This window comes from Octopus bimaculoides, chromosome 11 (assembly GCF_046866305.1).
Source record: "Octopus bimaculoides isolate indiv1 chromosome 11, ASM4686630v1, whole genome shotgun sequence".
In the NCBI taxonomy this organism is placed as follows: Eukaryota; Metazoa; Mollusca; class Cephalopoda; order Octopoda; family Octopodidae; genus Octopus; species Octopus bimaculoides.
Genome location: NC_142938.1, coordinates 52,139,243 through 52,161,227, shown reverse-complemented (window position 1 = coordinate 52,161,227; position 21,985 = coordinate 52,139,243). Strand labels below are relative to the sequence as shown.

Below are 21,985 nucleotides of genomic sequence, written 5' to 3'. Positions count from 1 at the left end.
TCTGGTGGGATGTCACTTTAGCTTTTTACCATTAGGATTTCTGAAATAAAAGACATTTATTCACATTGATTTAATATGATTAACCAAGTACAACTGTGATTTCTGACCTGATGGTTAGTAAATGAAAATTAACCAACTTTTGTATTGTATCTCTGATCCAAAGTCCACAGGGAAGAGGACTTCTGCCAAAACAGTCCAATCCAACCATGCCGGCATAAAATAAATATGAAACAACAAAAGTAAAACTTCCTTTACCAAAGTTGACTGGGGCCTCTTCACAGTGTATAAACATTCAATGATTATTGATAATCTATAGAAATGTTTCATCTCACTGGTTACAAATAGTGTAAAGAATTGGTGTTTTGTTTCAGAAAATTATCCAGGACCAGAAGCTGAAAATATTGTCCATGATTGGGGTGAAATGGATAAAGATGCAGTTTTGGCTTCAGAAAGTTCTTCTCGGTTAGCAATTTGCAACATGGACTGGGAAAATATCACAGCAGCTGATCTTTTTGTTGTACTCAATTCTTTTAAACCACCACAAGGTGCTATCCTTTCGGTTAAGGTAATATATTGATCTTATTATTGCACTGTAGTAATCATGACATTTAAGTCACACGTATATCATCACACTCACTCTTGTTTCATGTTGTATTATATATCAGCATCATCATCACTGTTTAACATTCGCTTTCCATGCTAGCATGGGTTGGACGATATGACTGAGGACTGGCGAACCAGATGGCTGCACCAGGCTCCAATCTGAACTGGCAGAGTTTCTACAGCTGGATGCCCTACCTAACGCCAACCACTCTGAGAGTGTAGTGGGTGCTTTTATGTGCCACCGGCACAAGGGCCAGTCAGGTGGTACTGACAATGACCACGCTCAAAATGGTGTTTTTTACATGCCACCTGCACAGGAGCCAGTCCATTGAAAATTTCTCATCACTGACCTCATCTCCAACCCTTTCTTCCACTGTTTCTCAGTCTCCAGATCATTGTTGGATGACAAAAGTTTTTGACATCTAACCCTTTAGCCTTTAAACTGGCCATATCCAGCCCAAATATTCAAACTGATCAGATCTTGCGCCTACCCTACAATATTCTAAAATCATCAAAATCTCAAAGCTACAAAATGATACATGAATGAGTCAAGACAGTTTGAATAAATAAATATTACATTTGACAGAATGCTAAAGGGTTAAATAGTTATTACCAAATGAAACCAACTAAATACAGTGATAAGTGTGTGTTTGTGTGTGCATTCTAGGTAAATGTTGCCTCTCCATTACTTTGTAGTTGTTTCACTTTCCAATACCACTTCAGAATCAACTGAACTTGTTAAACAGTTTTGAAATTTATCAAATTTGTTTTCATATAATCCCATTGTATAGCTGGATTAGGAAAATCCTTTATATTTCTATCCTTGAAGTAAATAATTATTTAAAATACTGAAAGCTACTGCTTATTGGGTCAGTTGCATATTTAGTAGCATCATGGTGTTGTGTTGTTTCTGACAGTGACATTCAAAGACCTCAATCTATATTACTTCAGACAGCTGTGGGTGTGGTGTCAAAGGTCACAGCTATTGTGCTATCATTTAAAAGCTACAAAAGTAGTTTAAATATGTAATTTGTTTTTGTAGATCTATCCATCAGAGTTTGGACTGAAGAGAATGGAAGAGGAAAACCTGAAAGGCCCACCTGAACTTGCTGAAATAGTAAAAGACATGTCAGATGATGAGAACAATGACAGTGAAGCTGAAGAAGGTAATTGCTTGATTGTCTTTACAGATTTAGATTTATTAACCGTTCATCATCATCATCATCATCGTCGTTTAACATCCGCTTTCCATGCTAGCATGGGTTGGACGATTTGACTGAGGACTGGTGAAACTAGATGGCTACACCAGGCCCAATCTGATTTGGCAGAGTTTCTACAGCTGGATGCCCTTCCTAACGCCAACCATTCCGAGAGTGTAGTGGGTGCTTTTATGTGCCACCAGCATGAAGGCCAGTCAGGCGGGACTGGCAACGGCCACACTCAAAATGATGTATTTTATGTGCCACCCGCACGAGCCAGTTCAGCGGCACTGGCAACGATCTCGCTCGAAAGTCCTTACACATGCCGTGGGTACAAGTTCCAGAAAGGTGACGCTGGGCGCAGGCGCCATCGCGATTTCGCTTTCACTTGCCCCAACAGGTCTTCACAAGCTGAGTTTTGTGTCCAATGACTATATTATATACATATAATATAGTAATATTTATTATATGTACATATTTTAATATATACTGTATTAAACTAGTATTTGAGTTTGCTTCACTGTTTATGTGTTTGTAGGAAATACTTTCCATAATGAAAAGTTACGTCAATATGAAATAAATCGAATGAAATATTATTATTCTGTGGTGGAATGTGATTGTGAGGACACTGCCAATTATCTTTATAATGAACTTGATGGCACTGAATATGAACAAAGTAGGACCTGCTTTGATATGCGGTAAGTAATATAAAAAATTTCATTTTAATTCCTCGATTAGTATTTCTAATTTATTTATTTGTAATTAACAAAGCCATGAGAACTTTTACACATAGTTAAGGAGGGACAAATTATCTCATATGTAATCTTTTTTTTTTTTTTTTCCTGTTTCTGGGTTCAAACCCCACTGAGATTCACTTTGTTTTTTATTTGTTGATAAAGTTGGGGTCAGTGGAATAATTAAAAGAGTCATATTCAGACTTTCTCCCATGTGAGTTAGTTTTTCAGGGTCATTTTCAATTCAGTTGATTACAACTTCCACTACAGAAGTTGTCAAGGCAAACCAATAAAAAGAAATCAATAGCTTTTACCATTTTCCCCTAAAATAACTGCATTTGAATCCCTTGATATTATAGTATTTGATATTCAAATTTTTGGTCTTTCGATATTTTAGTGTCAACAATCTTTCTGCAATTTTCAGATTTATACCTGCTCATATGGGATTTACTGAGACTGCTCGAGATGTTTGCACTGAGATGCCTTCCAAAGACCAATACAGACCAAACCAATTTGTGAACAATGCTATGAGTGCCTCTACGGTAAAATAAATTCATTTCAAGTTACCACAAACTCAACATCCTCACAGAACCGTTTAGATTTTCATAATTCTATTATTCTTGATACAGAAGATGCAGGCATGGCTGTGTTGTAAGAAGCTTGCTTCCTGATGACATGGTTCCAGGTTCAGTCCGACTGCATGGCACTTTGGGCATGTGTCTTCTACTATAGCCATGGGCTGACCAAAGCCTTGTGAGTGGATTTGGTAGGCAGAAACTGAAAGAAGCTTGTTGTATGTGTATATATATATATCATCATCATCGTTTAACGTCCGCTTTCCATGCTAGCATGGGTTGGACGATTTGACTGAGGACTGGTGAACCAGGTGGTTACACCAGGCTCCAATCTGATCTGGCAGAGTTTCTACAGCTGGATGCCCTTCCTAACGCCAACCACTCAGAGAGTGTAGTGGGTACTTTTACATGATATATGTATATTTATATATATGTCTGTGCTTGTCCCCCACTACCAATTGACAACGAGTGTTGGTATATTTACATTCTTGTAACTTAGTGGTTCGGCAAAAGAAACTGATAGAAGTACTAGACTTAAAAAAAGTCAAGTACTGGGGTTGATTCATTTGATTAAAAATTCTTCAAAACAGTGCCCCAGCATAGTCATAGTCTGATGACTGACGCAAACAGAAGATAAAAGACAGGGAGTTATTCTTTTTTTGTATTATTTTCTATTTGTCTGTTGTTGTTTTTCTATATTTAGATACTTTGTAAAAGTTGAAATGCTTATGACTAAAGATTTAAAATGAATTCCTTAGCACATCTAATTCATTATTCTGTGTTGATGAGTTCAATTCTTACTATTCATTTCAACAAGATCAAGGAAATCAATTTTTAAAATATATTCAAGTGTTGCAATCTCCTTTTCACCCCACAATAGATTTCTTTCTATGTCAGACCAAATACATTGGTTTCAAATCTTGACAATGTCCCAGCACAGCCACAATCAAACAACTGAAACAAGTAAAAGATAAGATATATATATACACACACAAACAATATATATGTATGTGTGTGTATATATATATATATATATATATATATATATATATATATATACACACAAACCAAGTGATTGGTCACCCCAAGTTTCCAATAAAAGACATTTGATGTGCAGGAGGATCAGGTCTGGAAATACCCGATTTCAGTGTAAATTTGTTAACCCTGCAGCCCTTCTCCCATTCATTTCCCCACTCATTAGAATTGGTTCTTCTTTAATATATTAACAGCAGCTGCCACCTGTTCTGAAAACCACTGGTTATTAATATATATTTTATTTTGAAGTTCTTAAACAGTTTTTTTTTTTTTTTTATTCATAATCAAACATTAAATGATGAATCTCCTTAGACCAATGTTCTCTTTTTCCTGCAGGTGTCGCTGAGCTGGGATGAAACGAATCGCCACAGAGTAGAACTCACCACACAAACATTTTCCAAGAAACAAGATATGATAATGGATGACTTCAAAGCTTATTTGGCTTCAAGTTCTGATGACTCTGAAAATGAAGGTCTCATTTTTTAATCTTTCCTAGGATTAATGACATCAAGCAATTAGTCAAAGATATGATTATTAACTCTTTTTACTCTTTTATTTGTTTAAGTCATTTGACTGTGGCCATGCTGGAGCACTGCCTTTAGTCGAGCAAATCGACCCCAGGACTTATTCTTTGTAAGCCTGGTACTTATTCTATTGGTCTCTTTCGACGAACTGCTAAGTTATGGGGACGTAAACACACCAGCATCGGTTGTCAAGTGATGTTGGGGGGGACAAACATATGCACACACATACATACATATACATTCATATACATATATACGATGGGCTTCTTTCAGTTTCTGTCTACCAAATCTACTCACAAGGCTTTGGTTGACCTGAGGCTATAGTAGTAGAGACTTGCCCGAGGTGCCACGCAGTGGGGCTGAACCCGGAACCATGTGGTTGGTAAGCAAGCTACTTACCACACAGCCACTCCTGCGCCTATTATTGCACAATTAGTAACATGTAGTTTAACTAATTCGATGTAACCCTCATGTAAGCTAAGAGTAATTATCATGGAATTTCTCACAATTAACAAGGTATTTACTAAGTTGCTGCTTAATTATCTCATTATGTAGAACAAACTGTTACACATATCCTTCACACTTTGGTCTAAACCAGTGGCTTCCAAAGTGGGCAGTGTCTCCCTGGGGGTGGGGGACGGTAAAGAAAAGTAGGGTGATAATGAGGTGGCAAATAGAGGGCAATGGATGTAAAGACAATGAAATAACAGGTTAATTAGCTTAGGTTTTATTTGTGAAATACAGTTGTATTGAATTTGTGATGATGATGGGGGGAGGGGAGCGTTGCTAGGAATGTGGCTTTGGAGCCAAGGAGACAGCAGCCCAGAAAAGTTTGGGAACCATTGGTCTAAATCTACCCTGGCTGATTAGTGATGTTTAGATTATATTTTGTTGATGTCCCATTTCTTGTCTACATCAATGAAGATTGTGGCACCAATAAGAGATGTCTTTGTTGTTTTGTGTTTTTGCAGGACTTGATGGTATAGGAAGTGATAACGATGACGATGACCATTCTGCTAAAAGTGATAGTGAAAACGAAGAAGGAAGAGAAGAGAAAATGAACAAATATAAAAAGTTGCTTGAAGCTGCCACAGAAAGGATGAAGAAGAAGCAAGGAAATGTTGAAATGGAAATAACATGGGAGCCAGGTATAGAATTAATGTTTCTAATGATCAGGTTGATTATACCTTTATGTAGGTGGTTGGGGTGGAAAGTGAATTGTTGTAAATGTTCGATACCACTTCAACATTGATGTTATGTCTCCAGTAACGGTGGTTTCTACAGATGATGTGAAATAAAGTATCTTAATGGTAAAACAAGTAATGGTTGGCATCAAAACCAAGGTGCCATGTTTATGTGGTGTGGGTGCTAGTGCCACATAAAAAGCACCCATTACTTCCCATAATTCTATTAACTGGAATTTTTTTATGAAACTTTGATTTCTAGCATAAAACAGCCTTAGAAACACGCTGGAATGATCAAAATAACATTTTAAATAGAAATAAGCGAGATATTGGGTGAAAAATTAGCAAACCTCATTTGAATATCAGAGAAATATACCTAGTAGATATAGCAAAAAGGTTAGATATGTGTAAATATTGACAGATAATTACGAAATTTGTAATTTTTAAATGATCTCATATGAGATCACTGGTAGGTAATGGGTTAAAAAGCTATCTCTTTTGATCTTACTAAGATTATTTTAAAATGTTTCTTTACTATGAGATGTTCACATTGTAGCAACATAAGTTTTTAATTTTATTTAAGGCCTGAAAGAAAAGACTGAAAGCCTTCTCAAGCAAAGAAGTAAGAAACAGAATTCAACTCCATGGTTGGATTACCTTGACAAAGTAAAAGCAAAACGGAAAGAGAAAAAATCGGCACGAAAGGTAGTCTCAGCAATTTTTTTTTTTTTTACCATTTCTTCCTCTCAAGACACCATCTCGGAGAATTACATCTAGTCTGGTTAAATGGATATCAGATTGTTGACTGAAGTTTCAACTGTTTTGTATTCCACTACCAATGCAATGCTGCATGTTTGCTGTCACCCAGTTAATCTCACTACTTCTATCAATCTATCTTTATGTAAATGTTATGCTTGGGTACAGCTGGAACAATAACAAGATCGCTATACTTGACAAGTATTTTATTAGAATGCTGTGTAGTTTGTTTTCTCATTTGAAGTAAGAAGGAAACACTACATTGTATCATTTGAAGGAGATCTTAGATAAGCAATTTGACAACTTCTTCCTCTCACATTTTATAGTTAAGCAGTTAAGAAACATTGGCTCTCTTTTTATGTTAGAAACTCAAATTTTTCTAGAGATAGCACCACCATGTTTTTTTTTGCAATCAGAAAACCCTCTTGTAAGTAAAATATATACAATCCGCATTGAAAAGAGTTTCACTGGAAAGATGTAAAAGAAATATCTATATAGTGTGTGTGTATGTCCAATCAACTGCTCTGTGACTAGTATATTTAATATGGTTAAATAATGTTCTTGTGATCAGGAAATGATAATATGACCATTCATAGCAATAGTTATATGATCAGTATTATTTTTACTGCCAGATATTTTTCACATTTGATGGGATTCTCCTTGCTATTTGTGGATTTCATTTGACTTGTCATGAGGAATAAAAGTCTCTCATGTCTCATTGAGTGAGAATATATACAAATATTACAGCTTTGGTTGCCAAATTGTGACTAAAGTAACATTTCCCTATAGTCTCCATCTTTCTCTCTCTGAAGAAAGATAACTGACTGAAACATTAGATTTTTTTTTTTTTTTTTTTGCATTCTTTAACTCAACTCCATGTCTACAGATTCTTTTGTGGATAAATATTTGCTGCCACAACCACTACCCCCATTAATTTCCCTTAGATTTTATTTTATTTGCTTTAATACCAAATTGATATGTATTCGTTTCTTGCCAAGATCAACATTTCCCTTTTTATATTTTTATGGTTTGAATATTATATTTCATTTGTTTTTGTCAAAGTTCTTTCGGCTCTATGGCTGTTCTATTTTTTGGTGTGTTTCAGGCTGCTGCTAAAAAAGAAACTTCTGAGGAGAAAACCTTGTTGAGTGACGATGATATGCCATCTGATGTAGACTTAAACGATCCTTATTTCAGCAGTGAACTCAAATTTGACAGCAATAAAAGTGAGTTTAACTTCATTCTTTATTTCTAAATTATCAAAGAAATTCCATTGACAGTTATCAGTTGGTTCATAGTTTGTGTCATTTTTTCTATTATAGAGGGACTAATTAAGATGGGGTCGGTGACTGCAAGGTGATAGTATTGAGAAATAGTAAAAATGTACTGAGCTGTAGCATTGTCAGCTTTTGACTGTTGCTTGAACACTACAGAAAGAATCTGGTTGAGTGATAAAGTTTGAGCAACCATGAAACTAATAGCACCTGTAGTTTGACAAGGTATAACTGTAAATATGAAAACTGAAATTAACTCTTTGTATTAATAGATTTTTGCCTTCACACGCACACACACACACACATCGTCTGTTTTCCATGCTGGCATGGGTTGAACGATTTGACTGAGGACTGGCAAACCAGATGTCTGCACTAGGCTCCAATTTGATCTGGCAGAGTTTCTACAGCTGGATGCCCTTTCCAACCACTTGATAACTCTCTAATTATTTGTATCTAAAGTGTCACCTTTACCTTTGTAGCAGTTGACTATGGTGCTGCTACACCAGTCATTGAGTATGACCCCTTTATGTATCACCTGGTTAACTATACAGTGGACTAGGCTATAGCCAAGACATCTATATTAATCAAAGTGTACAGTATTGTATATCCATAACTGCTGCTCTTACTGATTGGTTTTGCACTAGGGCTTCAACAGAGTGTCAGGTAACAGTTTGGTTATGTAACCCTACACCCTTCAGAGGTAGCCATTGTGGAATGATATATGGTGACTATTTCATTCCATAATAGCTACCCCTGAGGAGTGCAGGGTTACATAAATGGACTGTTACCTAACACCCCATTGAACCTCTAGTGCAAAACCAATTGGTAAGATTGGTCATAATCGATATATAATACTGTACACTTCAATTAATATACCCACTCTGCTGACAGATATATGAATGCATTTTTCCCTGACTGATGGACTCTTAGATGCCTTACACACACACACACACACACACACACACACACACATCTATAACTTGGGGAGATGCTTGAAAAGGATTAAAAGAATTAACTACAAAGTTTAACATTAATTACTCATTTATTGTTTAATTATATACTTTCAGAATCTAAAACTCAAAAGAAAAAGGAGAAGAAAAAGAAGAAACTTGCTGAAGATAGTACTGAAAACCTGACGGAACAAGAAATCAAGCTTAAAAAACAAGAGAAGGTGGGTTGATTCCAAAGTTCTAGAATGGTTTATCTGAAGATTTTATTTCATAGTCTGTTGTTTTGTGTTTTCTTTGTTGACTTGGCATTAGGTACAGTCATTGAAAACCTATTTTTGTTTAAATGTATTTTAATGAAAAGTATATTGGTTGTATGACATTTCCTTGCAAAAAAAAAAACGTATTTATAACAAAAAAATCAATTTGGTAAAATGATTGATCAAACACTTAATGGATATGAAATTTACTGAAAAATACCCCAAATATTTATAAATTCTTTTAAAATCGGAAAATAAATACAGTTCTAAGTATTTCAATCGTGTAATGTCATTTTGATGGCTTATTGGTTGCTATTTCTAGCTGGTCAATTAATCATATAGTTTCTCCTTTATTACCTCATGCTTTCTGATGGAGTGTTGAGTAATCTTACAAAAAGAAATTTAAAATTTTATTTTTGGTCAACTAAATTTTGAACATCAGGGATTCAGAATCTGCTGAAAATAATTTTTGTTTTCATTAAAGTTTTTTTTTTTTTCTTTTTTAAAGAAACAAAGAAACAGTAATAAAGAGTCTTTATCTAATTACATGGATATAACAAGCATGAATGAGAATGTAATTAGAAATGCAACCACAAGTATATAAACTAACAAACAAAATAGTCATACTCCATTACCAACAACTTTGAAAAATTGTAGCCAATTAGAATGAAAAATTGTGTAAAAGTTAAAACTTAAACCACACACATAGCAATTGCAATTTTAGAACACTTCCATCCTGCCCTCTAGAAGGAAACTCAAGAAATATGTAGTGCAAAGGTAGCTACAAACATGACACCAATTTCTATATCTACATATATATATATATATATATATATATATATATATATATATATAGGACCTACAGAGAACATCAAGTATTCTCTTTAAGGTCTTAAGCTATTTAAGCTTTCAAAACATATATGAATATATTTCTTTTCTAATCTGCAATTTGTATTTTCCTTATTTAACAAGTTTTAGCATTGTATCACCACCACCACCACACTACCACTCCCAATCCTTATTTTGTTTTTCATTTGCTCCTTTCACAACTTCTTTCTCACTTCTATTTCATCATCATCGTTTAACATCCGCTTTCCATGCTAGCATGGGTTAGACGATTTGACTGAGGACCAGGCTCCAATCTGATTTGGCAGAGTTTCTACAGCTGGATGCCCTTCCTAACGCCAACCACTCAGAGAGTGTAGTAGGTGCTTTTACGTGCCACCGGCACGAAGGCCAGTCAGGCGGTACTGGCAACGGCCACGCTCAAAATGGTGTATCAATTAACAAAAATGAATTCCTCAGTGAAAACTAATCATTACTGGGTTGGTTTTTATCTGTATCTTGAAGTTATGTAGTAACGAAACACTTTTTAATGTCTTGGAGTCTGCAGGGAATAAGTGGAGAAGCCTTAATTCTGGGATGGGTTCTTACTTAACCAAAGACACCAAGGTGAGACGGTTGGGGAGGACACCAAATATGGCATCTCTTTCTGTAACTGCAACAGACCAAATCAGAAGTCAACTAATGTTTTGACTATTATTGGGTTCCTCTGGTTGTTTGGAGAGATAAAACACAAAGATTTTATAAACCAGACGAAAAGTTTGAGACTAATAATAATAATGGTTTCAAATTTTGGCATATGGCCAACAATTTTAATAGATGATGTTTGATTCCATTAACTCCAGTACTTGAACTCAGAATGTAAAGAGCTGGGAGAAATAGCGCTAAACATTTTCTCCAATGCACTTACGATTCTGCCAGCTCAACACCATAATAATAATAATTCTTTTTACTATAGACACAAGGCCTGAACTTTGGGAGTAAGGCACTAGTCAATTACATCAACCCCAGTGCTCAGCTGGTACTTATTTTATTGACCTCGAAATGATGAAAGGCAAAGCCAACCATGGCAAAATAATGATAATGATTTCAAATTTAGGGGAGAGTGTAAGTTGATTACATCGACCCCAGTTTTCAACTGGTACTTATTTTATTGACCCTGAAAGGATGGAAAGCAAGGCTGACCTTGGTCGAATTTGAACTCAAAATGTAAAGCCAGAAGAAATGCCACTAAGCATTTTGTCCCAGTGCACTAACAATTCTGTCAGCTCACCACCCTAATAATAATAATAATAATGATTTACTTAGTAATTTTGGAGGCGCAATGGCCCAGTGGTTAGGGTAGTGGACACGCGGTCATAGGATCGCAGTTTCGATTCCCAGACCGGGCGTTGTGAGTGTTTATTGAGCAAAAACACCTAAAGCTCCACGAGACTCTGGCAGAGGATGGTGGCGAACCCTGCTGTACTCTTTCACTACAACTTTCTCTCACTCTTACTTCCTGTTTCTGTTGTGCCTGTAATTCAAAAGGTCAGCCTTGTCACACTGTGCCACACTGAATATCCCCGAGAACTATGTTAAGGGCACGTGCCTGTGGAGTGCTCAGCCACTTGCACGTTAATTTCACGAGCAGGCTGTTCCGTTGATCGGATCAACTGGAACCCTCAACGTCATAAGCGATGGAATGCCAACAACAACTTAGTAATTTTAATATGCATGCTTATAGAGTAATTCTTGAGATGTTTGACTTGTTGCAGGAAGAGCTTGCTTTACTGATGGCTGATGATAATGATGGTGAGGAGAAGAAGACTAAGCATCACTTTGATTTTGAAGACTATATTGAAGGAAGAAAAGTAGACAAAAAGAAAAAGTCCAAGAAGAAACTGAAGCAGCAGAAATCAAAAATAGATGATGATTTCAAGGTAAATATTTCTTCCTTGTTGTTTTAGCTTCTGGTCAACTATGGTTGAGTAGATTTCTGGTCAGTGACATTCCATTCATGAACATCTCATCGGTTTGGAGATATCTATGACTACATTATCTAATCTATCCTTTTCTTTTTAAAGCAGAAGGATATGATTTGAGAGATATTTGGCTGCTGTTTCTCATAGATTGTGCAACCACATAGAGGTTCCCTCCTTGTCTTGTAGTTGTTTATTTTTGGGCCCACTGGGGCTTTGAACTCAACACTACAAGCTGACCAAATACTCCTTATGTCTGTTGGCACAACTGTTTGAGTAGCACTTATGCAGGATGCCTATTTATAAAGAGCTGCCCAATTGAGAATTAAGCAGTCTCTTAGGTTATGCTGTACTGGAGAGGGTGTAGACCATTATTATCTATACAGAGAATAAGGCATTTGGTGAGAGTGTTAATGCTTATATATATATATATATATACATATATATATATATATATATATCATCATCATCATCATCATCGTTTAACGTCCGCTTTCCATGCTAGCATGGGTTGGACGATTTGACTGAGGACTGGTGAAACCGGATGGCAACACCAGGCTCCAGTCTGATTTGGCAGAGTTTCTACAGCTGGATGCCCTTCCTAACGCCAACCACTCAGAGAGTGTAGTGGGTGCTTTTACGTGTCACCCGCACGAAAACGGCCACGCTCGAAATGGTGTCTTTTATGTGCCACCCGCACAAGCCAGTCCAGGGGCACTGGCAACGATCTCGCTCGAAAATCCTACAGGAGCCAGTCAGGCGGTACTGGCAACGGCCACGCTCAAAATGGTGCATCTCATGTGCCACCCGCACAAGAACCAGTCCAGGGGCACTGGCAACGATCTTACTTGGCTTGCCGGGTCTTCTCACGCACAGCCCATTTCCAAAGGTCTCGGTCCGTAGTCATCGCCTCGGTGAGGCCCAATGTACGAAGGTCTTGCCTCACCACCTCAGCCCAGGTCTTCCTGGGCCTACCTCTTCCACGGGTTCCCTCAACTGTTAGGGTGTGGCACTTTTTCACGCAGCTATCCTCCTCCATTCTCACCACATGTCCATACCAGCGCAATCGTCTCTCTTGCACGCCACAACTGATGCTTCTAATGTTCAGCTTTTCTCTCAAGATACTTACACTCTGACGGGTATTCACATTGACATTACACATCCAACGGAGCATACTGGCTTCATTCCTTGCGAGCTTACGTATGTCCCCAGCAGTTACAGCCCATGTTTCACTGCCATGTAGCATGGTTGTTCGTACACATGCGTCATACAGTCTGCCTTTATATATATACACATACATATATATATATATATATATATATATATATATATATATACACATACATACATATATCATCATCATCATCATCATCGTTTAACGTCCGCTTTCCATGCTAGCATGGGTTGGACGATTTGACTGAGGACTGGTGAAACCGGATGGCAACACCAGGCTCCAGTCTGATTTGGCAGAGTTTCTACAGCTGGATGCCCTTCCTAACGCCAACCACTCAGAGAGTGTAGTGGGTGCTTTTACGTGTCACCCGCACGAAAACGGCCACGCTCGAAATGGTGTCTTTTATGTGCCACCCGCACAAGCCAGTCCAGGGGCACTGGCAACGATCTCGCTCGAAAATCCTACAGGAGCCAGTCAGGCGGTACTGGCAACGGCCACGCTCAAAATGGTGCATCTCATGTGCCACCCGCACAAGAACCAGTCCAGGGGCACTGGCAACGATCTTACTTGGCTTGCCGGGTCTTCTCACGCACAGCCCATTTCCAAAGGTCTCGGTCCGTAGTCATCGCCTCGGTGAGGCCCAATGTACGAAGGTCTTGCCTCACCACCTCAGCCCAGGTCTTCCTGGGCCTACCTCTTCCACGGGTTCCCTCAACTGTTAGGGTGTGGCACTTTTTCACGCAGCTATCCTCCTCCATTCTCACCACATGTCCATACCAGCGCAATCGTCTCTCTTGCACGCCACAACTGATGCTTCTAATGTTCAGCTTTTCTCTCAAGATACTTACACTCTGACGGGTATTCACATTGACATTACACATCCAACGGAGCATACTGGCTTCATTCCTTGCGAGCTTACGTATGTCCTCAGCAGTTACAGCCCATGTTTCACTGCCATGTAGCATGGTTGTTCGTACGCATGCGTCATACAGTCTGCCTTTTACTCTGAGTGAGAGTCCCTTTGTCGCCAGCAGGGGTAAGAGCTCTCTAAACTTTGCCCAGGCTATTCTTATTCTAGCAGCTACACTTTCAGCGCACCCACCCCCACTACTAACTTGGTCGCCCAGATAGCGGAAGCTATCGACTACCTCTAGTTTTTCACCCTGGAATGAGATAGAAGTTGTTTCCTGTTTGTTTGCAGTCTTTATTGCACCTGAACATCTGCCACAAACAAAAACTAACTTGCTAGTTAACCTGCCTTTGATGTTGCTGCACCTCTTATGTGTCCATAGCTTGCACCGGGTACATCTTATAGAGTTACTACCTACTCCTTTTCTACATACTGAGCAGGGCCATCTACCTGAAGGGGTTTGTGTTTTATCTACCTTCCTACTTATTAGGATTTTGGTTTTAGCTAGGTTGACTCTAAGGCCCTTCAGTTCTAGACCTTGCTTCCACACCTGAAACTTCTCCTCTAGTTCTGATAGTGACTCCGCAATTAGGGCAAGGTCATCAGCATAGAGGAGCTCCCAGGGGCAACCTGTCTTGAACTCCTCTGTGATTGCCTGGAGGACTATGGTAAATAATAGGGGGCTGAGGACGGAACCTTGGTGGACCCCTACCTCTACCCGGAATTCATTGCTGTACTCATTTCCAACCCTCACCTTACTGGCCGCATCTCTGTACATGGCTCGCACAGCTCTCACTAGCCATTCTTCTATCCCAAGTTTCCTCATTGACCACCAGATAAGGGATCGGGGGACCCTGTCAAAGGCTTTCTCCATGTCAACGAAAGCCAGGTACAGAGGTTTATCCTTGGCTAGGTATTTCTCTTGCAACTGTCTCACTAGAAATAAGGCATCAGTAGTGCTTTTACCTGGCACGAACCCAAACTGCATCTCATCTAAATTGATTCGCTCCCTAATTAGTTGGGCTATGACCCTCTCTGTAACTTTCATAACCTGATCTAACAGCTTGATGCCTCTGTAATTATTTGTATCTAAAGCGTCCCCTTTACCTTTGTAGCAGTTGACTATGATGCTGCTACACCAGTCATAGGGTATGACTCCTTCGTGTATCACCTGGTTCGTAATACGGGTGACTAGGCTATAGCCAACACTGCCAGATATTTTGAGCATCTCTGCAGTGATTCCTGATGGGCCGGGGGCTTTCCCGGTCTTCATACTCTTAATTGCTTTATCTACCCTGGTACTATCAACTCGGATAGCTGGTCCCTCTATTGGGTCGACATAAGGCAGGCTCTCTTTCTCCCATTCATTCTCTTTATTAAGCAATCTATCGTAGTGGCATCTCCAGACCTCTTTCTTTGCATCCTCATTTAATGCAAGCGTACCATCATCCATGCGAACACATTTCTCTCCTACAACATCACTATTCTCTCTCCTACACTGTCTTGCAACCCGAAATACCTCGAGTCTTTGGTCCTCACGGCGCAGAACATTGGCAAATCTTTCCTTATCTGCTTCCCCTCTGGCTAAATAAACCTGTCGCCTAGCCTCCCTTCTGGCACATTGGTACAATTCCCTGCTACCACCGTTCTTCCAGTCCTTCCAAGCTTGTTTCTTTTGTCTAATAGCCCTGTCTACCTCCTTGTTCCACCACCACGTTACTCTGGGTTGGGAGGGGACCTTACACCACCCACAAATCTGGTCGGTGGCTTTCAACAGGTTGTCCCGCAGAAATCTCCAATTGTCTTCCATGTTGTATGATGCTATATCCCCTTCTATTTCGTTAAATGCTTCAAGTAACTTGTCTCTAAGTCTCTGTCCGTTTGCAGGGTCTTTAAGCTTCCACACCCTTCTTCTCCAAGCCTGTCTAATTCTGGGCACCCATTTTGCCTTGATCCCAAAGTCGCTAACTACTAATCTATGTTGTGGGGTACATTCTTCGCCAGGGTAGGTTTTGGCATTTATAAGCCGCCCTCTTTCCCTATTTCTGGCGAGGATGTAGTCGATTTGGCTAGAGTGTCTGCCGGAGCGGTAGGTGACTAGGTGACTGGCAGGTTTCCTGAAGTTGGTATTGCAGACCATAAGATTGGTTGCATCACAGAACTCCAGCAGTCTGGTTCCCTCCTCGTTGCGGGAACCGAAGCCATAGCCTCCATGTATGCCATGGAAGCCCCCAGCACGACGTCCGACATGACCGTTGAAGTCTCCAGCCACAAAGAGAAGGTCCCTGTCACTCGTCGACGAGGTAGTTTGCAAGAGGGTGTCATAGAATTGGTCTTTCAGACCATCTGGTAGCCCAGGTTGAGGTGCATAGGCTGAGATGACAGTAGCTAATCTATGATGAAGCACTAGTCTGATCTTAAGTACTCTGTCACTTACTCTAACGACCTCGATTACCTTATCCACCCATTTCTCCGCTAGAAGTATTCCTACGCCCCCGACCCCGTCAGTGTTCCCTGCCCAGAAAATCTTGTACCTGTGTTCTTTGCCTGTGAGGAACCTTGCAGAACCTCCTCTCCATCTTACTTCCTGGATGCAGCACATATCTACGCATCTCCGTTCAAGCATCTCAACAATTTCACCAGATCTACCTTTCAGCGTGCCGACGTTGAGAGTGCCAATCCTAACAGTATGGGTGTTGGGGGTGTGGGCCTGTAGCCTGGGAAGAGGAAAAGCAGTGTCGTGTACCTGAAAAGAAAACTTGCAATTGGAAGAATTCATAAGCAAAACATTACCTACAACCTGCAAACATTTCTCAACCTTAATGCGCTACCCAAAGGTAGGGGAGAGGATGGCCAAGGCCACTAGATGGGTTCCGGGAGACAGCCGAGGTTGACAGGATGACAAAGGGATGAACTTCCGGTGGAGGGGGCGGGATGACAGAGGAATGAACTTCCGGTGGAGGGGGTGGGATGACAGAGGAATGAACTTCCGGTGGAGGGGGTGGGATGACAGAGGAATGAACTTCCGGTGGAGGGGTGGGATGGCAGAGGAATGAACTTCCGGTGGAGGGGGTGGGATGACAGAGGAATGAACTTCCGGTGGAGGGGGTGGGATGGCAGAGGAATGAACTTCCGGTGGAGGGGGTGGGATGACAGAGGAATGAACTTCCGGTGGAGGGGGTGGGATGACAGAGGAATGAACTTCCGGTTGAGGGGGTGGGATGGCAGAGGAATGAACTTCCGGTGGAGGGGGTGGGATGACAGAGGAATGAACTTCCGGTGGAGGGGGTGGGATGGCAGAGGAATGAACTTCCGGTGGAGGGGGTGGGATGACAGAGGAATGAAACTTCCGGTGGAGGGGGTGGGATGACAGAGGGATGACAGACGAATGAACTTCCGGTGGAGGGGGTGGGATGGCAGAGGAATGAACTTCCGGTGGAGGGGGTGGGATGACAGAGGAATGAAACTTCCGGTGGAGGGGGTGGGATGACAGAGGGATGACAGACGAATGAACTTCCGGTGGAGGGGGTGGGAGGGCGGGTTACCGCCAGCGAGTAGAGAGGGCTCTTAATTGTAGATTTTAAATATTTGAGAGACAACAATGCATAAATCGTAATTTTTTTAAAAGAGCAATGAATTCTGGGTGATTAGAATATAACGTAGCATGAATTTAGGAAGCTTAGAAAATGAATAAGCATGAATTTAAGACAACAACTGAATTCAATTGAATTTCATGGAGAGAAACAAGAAAGCGCAAGGTATTGAGATGTTTGAGGCCGTAAATAAATAAAAATCTCTATCTTATCTGCATCTTGGGTATTTCGTCGTAGTACGTCAGCGAGATAATTTAGAATGGGTTTCTCATTTATATATAGCCAGAACCTGAAGACCTTAAAGGAAAAACTACGAAGGGGGATGGAGGGGTAGACAGAGGCATGGCGGGAGAAAGATCATCATCATCATCATCATATATATATATAAAGAGAGAGAGAGAGAGAGAGAGGGAGAGGGGGGACCAGTCAAGCAGCACATCACGCTGTAATTCTTGGGCTGAGAAATCAACACTTAAAAGCCATAATTTTAAGGAGCGATAAGAATTTTTGAATAAAGGAAAATGGGTAGTGGTGGTGGGTAGGTACCGCCAGCGAGTAGAGAGGGCTCTTAATTGTAGATTTTAAATATTTGAGAGACAACAATGCATAAATCGTAATTTTTTAAAAGAGCAATGAATTCTGGGTGATTAGAATATAACGTAGCATGAATTTAGGAAGCTTAGAAAATGAATAAGCATGAATTTAAGACAACAACTGAATTCAATTGAATTTCATGGAGAGAAACAAGAAAGCGCAAGGTATTGAGATGTTTGAGGCCGTAAATAAATAAAAATCTCTATCTTATCTGCATCTTGGGTATTTCGTCGTAGTACGTCAGCGAGATAATTTAGAATGGGTTTCTCATTTATATATAGCCAGAACCTGAAGACCTTAAAGGAAAAACTACGAAGGGGGATGGAGGGGTAGACAGAGGCATGGCGGGAGAAAGATCATCATCATCATCATCATATATATATATAAAGAGAGAGAGAGGGAGAGGGGGGACCAGTCAAGCAGCACATCACGCTGTAATTCTTGGGCTGAGAAATCAACACTTAAAAGCCATAATTTTAAGGAGCGATAAGAATTTTTGAATAAAGGAAAATGGGTAGTGGTGGTGGGTAGGTACCGCCAGCGAGTAGAGAGGGCTCTTAATTGTAGATTTTAAATATTTGAGAGACAACAATGCATAAATCGTAATTTTTTAAAGGAGCAATGAATTCTGGGTGATTAGAATATAACGTAGCATGAATTTAGGAAGCTTAGAAAATGAATAAGCATGAATTTAAGACAACAACTGAATTCAATTGAATTTCATGGAGAGAAACAAGAAAGCGCAAGGTATTGAGATGTTTGAGGCCGTAAATAAATAAAAATCTCTATCTTATCTGCATCTTGGGTATTTCGTCGTAGTACGTCAGCGAGATAATTTAGAATGGGTTTCTCATTTATATATAGCCAGAACCTGAAGACCTTAAAGGAAAAACTACGAAGGGGGATGGAGGGGTAGACAGAGGCATGGCGGGAGAAAGATCATCATCATCATCATATATATATATAAAGAGAGAGAGAGAGAGAGAGAGGGAGAGGGGGGACCAGTCAAGCAGCACATCACGCTGTAATTCTTGGGCTGAGAAATCAACACTTAAAAGCCATAATTTTAAGGAGCGATAAGAATTTTTGAATAAAGGAAAATGGGTAGTGGTGGTGGGTAGGTACCGCCAGCGAGTAGAGAGGGCTCTTAATTGTAGATTTTAAATATTTGAGAGACAACAATGCATAAATCGTAATTTTTTAAAAGAGCAATGAATTCTGGGTGATTAGAATATAACGTAGCATGAATTTAGGAAGCTTAGAAAATGAATAAGCATGAATTTAAGACAACAACTGAATTCAATTGAATTTCATGGAGAGAAACAAGAAAGCGCAAGGTATTGAGATGTTTGAGGCCGTAAATAAATAAAAATCTCTATCTTATCTGCATCTTGGGTATTTCGTCGTAGTACGTCAGCGAGATAATTTAGAATGGGTTTCTCATTTATATATAGCCAGAACCTGAAGACCTTAAAGGAAAAACTACGAAGGGGGATGGAGGGGTAGACAGAGGCATGGCGGGAGAAAGATCATCATCATCATCATCATATATATATATAAAGAGAGAGAGAGAGAGAGAGAGGGAGAGGGGGGACCAGTCAAGCAGCACATCACGCTGTAATTCTTGGGCTGAGAAATCAACACTTAAAAGCCATAATTTTAAGGAGCGATAAGAATTTTTGAATAAAGGAAAATGGGTAGTGGTGGTGGGTAGGTACCGCCAGCGAGTAGAGAGGGCTCTTAATTGTAGATTTTAAATATTTGAGAGACAACAATGCATAAATCGTAATTTTTTAAAAGAGCAATGAATTCTGGGTGATTAGAATATAACGTAGCATGAATTTAGGAAGCTTAGAAAATGAATAAGCATGAATTTAAGACAACAACTGAATTCAATTGAATTTCATGGAGAGAAACAAGAAAGCGCAAGGTATTGAGATGTTTGAGGCCGTAAATAAATAAAAATCTCTATCTTATCTGCATCTTGGGTATTTCGTCGTAGTACGTCAGCGAGATAATTTAGAATGGGTTTCTCATTTATATATAGCCAGAACCTGAAGACCTTAAAGGAAAAACTACGAAGGGGGATGGAGGGGTAGACAGAGGCATGGCGGGAGAAAGATCATCATCATCATCATCATATATATATATAAAGAGGGAGAGGGGGGACCAGTCAAGCAGCACATCACGCTGTAATTCTTGGGCTGAGAAATCAACACTTAAAAGCCATAATTTTAAGGAGCGATAAGAATTTTTGAATAAAGGAAAATGGGTAGTGGTGGTGGGTAGGTACCGCCAGCGAGTAGAGAGGGCTCTTAATTGTAGATTTTAAATATTTGAGAGACAACAATGCATAAATCGTAATTTTTTAAAAGAGCAATGAATTCTGGGTGATTAGAATATAACGTAGCATGAATTTAGGAAGCTTAGAAAATGAATAAGCATGAATTTAAGACAACAACTGAATTCAATTGAATTTCATGGAGAGAAACAAGAAAGCGCAAGGTATTGAGATGTTTGAGGCCGTAAATAAATAAAAATCTCTATCTTATCTGCATCTTGGGTATTTCGTCGTAGTACGTCAGCGAGATATATATATATACACATACATACATATATATATATATATATATCATTAACCCTTTGACCAAATGCCTTATTCTCTATCAAGTTAGTTAATTATGATATTCATAGAATGATGTGTATAGCAAAAGAAAATCAAATTTACTAATTACTGCTTTTTTGTAACAAAGAACTTAATGAATTCTATCATAGAATTACTTATAATTAAGATACATGGCACAGCTTGATATTTCTAAGACACTTTTATTTTCTTGTAGATTGATGTAAATGATAAACGGTTTGATGCAGTTTTCACGTCTGGTCACTATAATATTGATAAATCTGCTCCTGACTATAAGAAGAGTGCTGGAATGGAGGAGTTGATTGAAGAGAAACTTCGGCGGCGCTATAACGAAAGAACACAAACAACCACAAAACGCAAGAATTCCAGTGATATTTCAGGCTCTTCTGAAAATTATTCACAGATGAATGCCACAAACTCACACTCAACTGGTGAACAATCTTTAGACAGTCTTGTTCGTTCAATAAAATCAAAAGTGTCTAATTTACACAGTTCTAAAAAAAATAAAATAAAATAATATTCCTAAAATTTATTATGGAACTTTATTATTGGAATTTTTTAGTTGTGATGACTGTGAAATATGACAGTATGAGAATAAGTCCTGGGGTCGATTTGCTCAACTAAAGGCAGTGCTCCAGCATGGCCGCAGTCAAATGACTGAAACAAGTGAAAGAGTAGAGTAAAGAGTATAGCTAATTGATTTAATTAAAAAGCTTAGCTTTCTATAAAGAAAATAATTATGCTAGTTCAAATCTTTTTTTTTAAGACTTCAGATTCTAACTCAGTAACTAGGATGCGTCCTGTTTATTGTATGATGTGGAAGTGCCAGCTCAGACCGTTTGGCCATATTGCTTGATATTTCCGAGTTAGACCCTGCTTACTGTGTTCTCTTCACTGAGGATTCAACTGGGTTGATGGTTCATGTTGTCCAACCACATGCCTCATGGTCATGGCAGATAAGGAAGTATCTCTTGGGAGATGGGGACTGAGTAGGACTCTGTGCAACATGTTGCCTGGGAGGACCCAGGAATATACTGACAAAAGTGGAATGCAGTAGACTGAAATACGTGCAGACACTGTTAACTCTGGCCTAGCATATTTTGGGCAATTGATGTCACTTATATTATGACCTCCATACCATGAGAGTATACCCTGGCACTTGCTACCATCTATCT

At 39.4% G+C, this 21,985-nt stretch overlaps 1 protein-coding gene across 2 annotated transcripts in view; it reads left to right on the top strand.

The window, feature by feature from the left end:
* The window catches only part of LOC106873914 (ESF1 homolog), a 33,090-nt gene extending 11,748 nt beyond the window's left edge, over positions 1-21,342 (top strand). For both annotated transcript variants that reach the window (XM_089360010.1, XM_089360009.1), the window contains exons 5-15: positions 372-565; positions 1,646-1,769; positions 2,341-2,500; positions 2,961-3,078; positions 4,483-4,618; positions 5,642-5,818; positions 6,438-6,559; positions 7,716-7,836; positions 8,952-9,055; positions 11,692-11,856; positions 21,007-21,342. In XM_089360010.1, the coding sequence (XP_089216136.1) occupies positions 372-565; positions 1,646-1,769; positions 2,341-2,500; positions 2,961-3,078; positions 4,483-4,618; positions 5,642-5,818; positions 6,438-6,559; positions 7,716-7,836; positions 8,952-9,055; positions 11,692-11,856; positions 21,007-21,327 (1,742 nt within the window). In that variant the 3' untranslated portion in view covers positions 21,328-21,342. The remainder of the gene's footprint in view (positions 1-371; positions 566-1,645; positions 1,770-2,340; positions 2,501-2,960; positions 3,079-4,482; positions 4,619-5,641; positions 5,819-6,437; positions 6,560-7,715; positions 7,837-8,951; positions 9,056-11,691; positions 11,857-21,006) is intronic.
* The last annotated feature ends 643 nt before the right edge of the window (positions 21,343-21,985 follow it).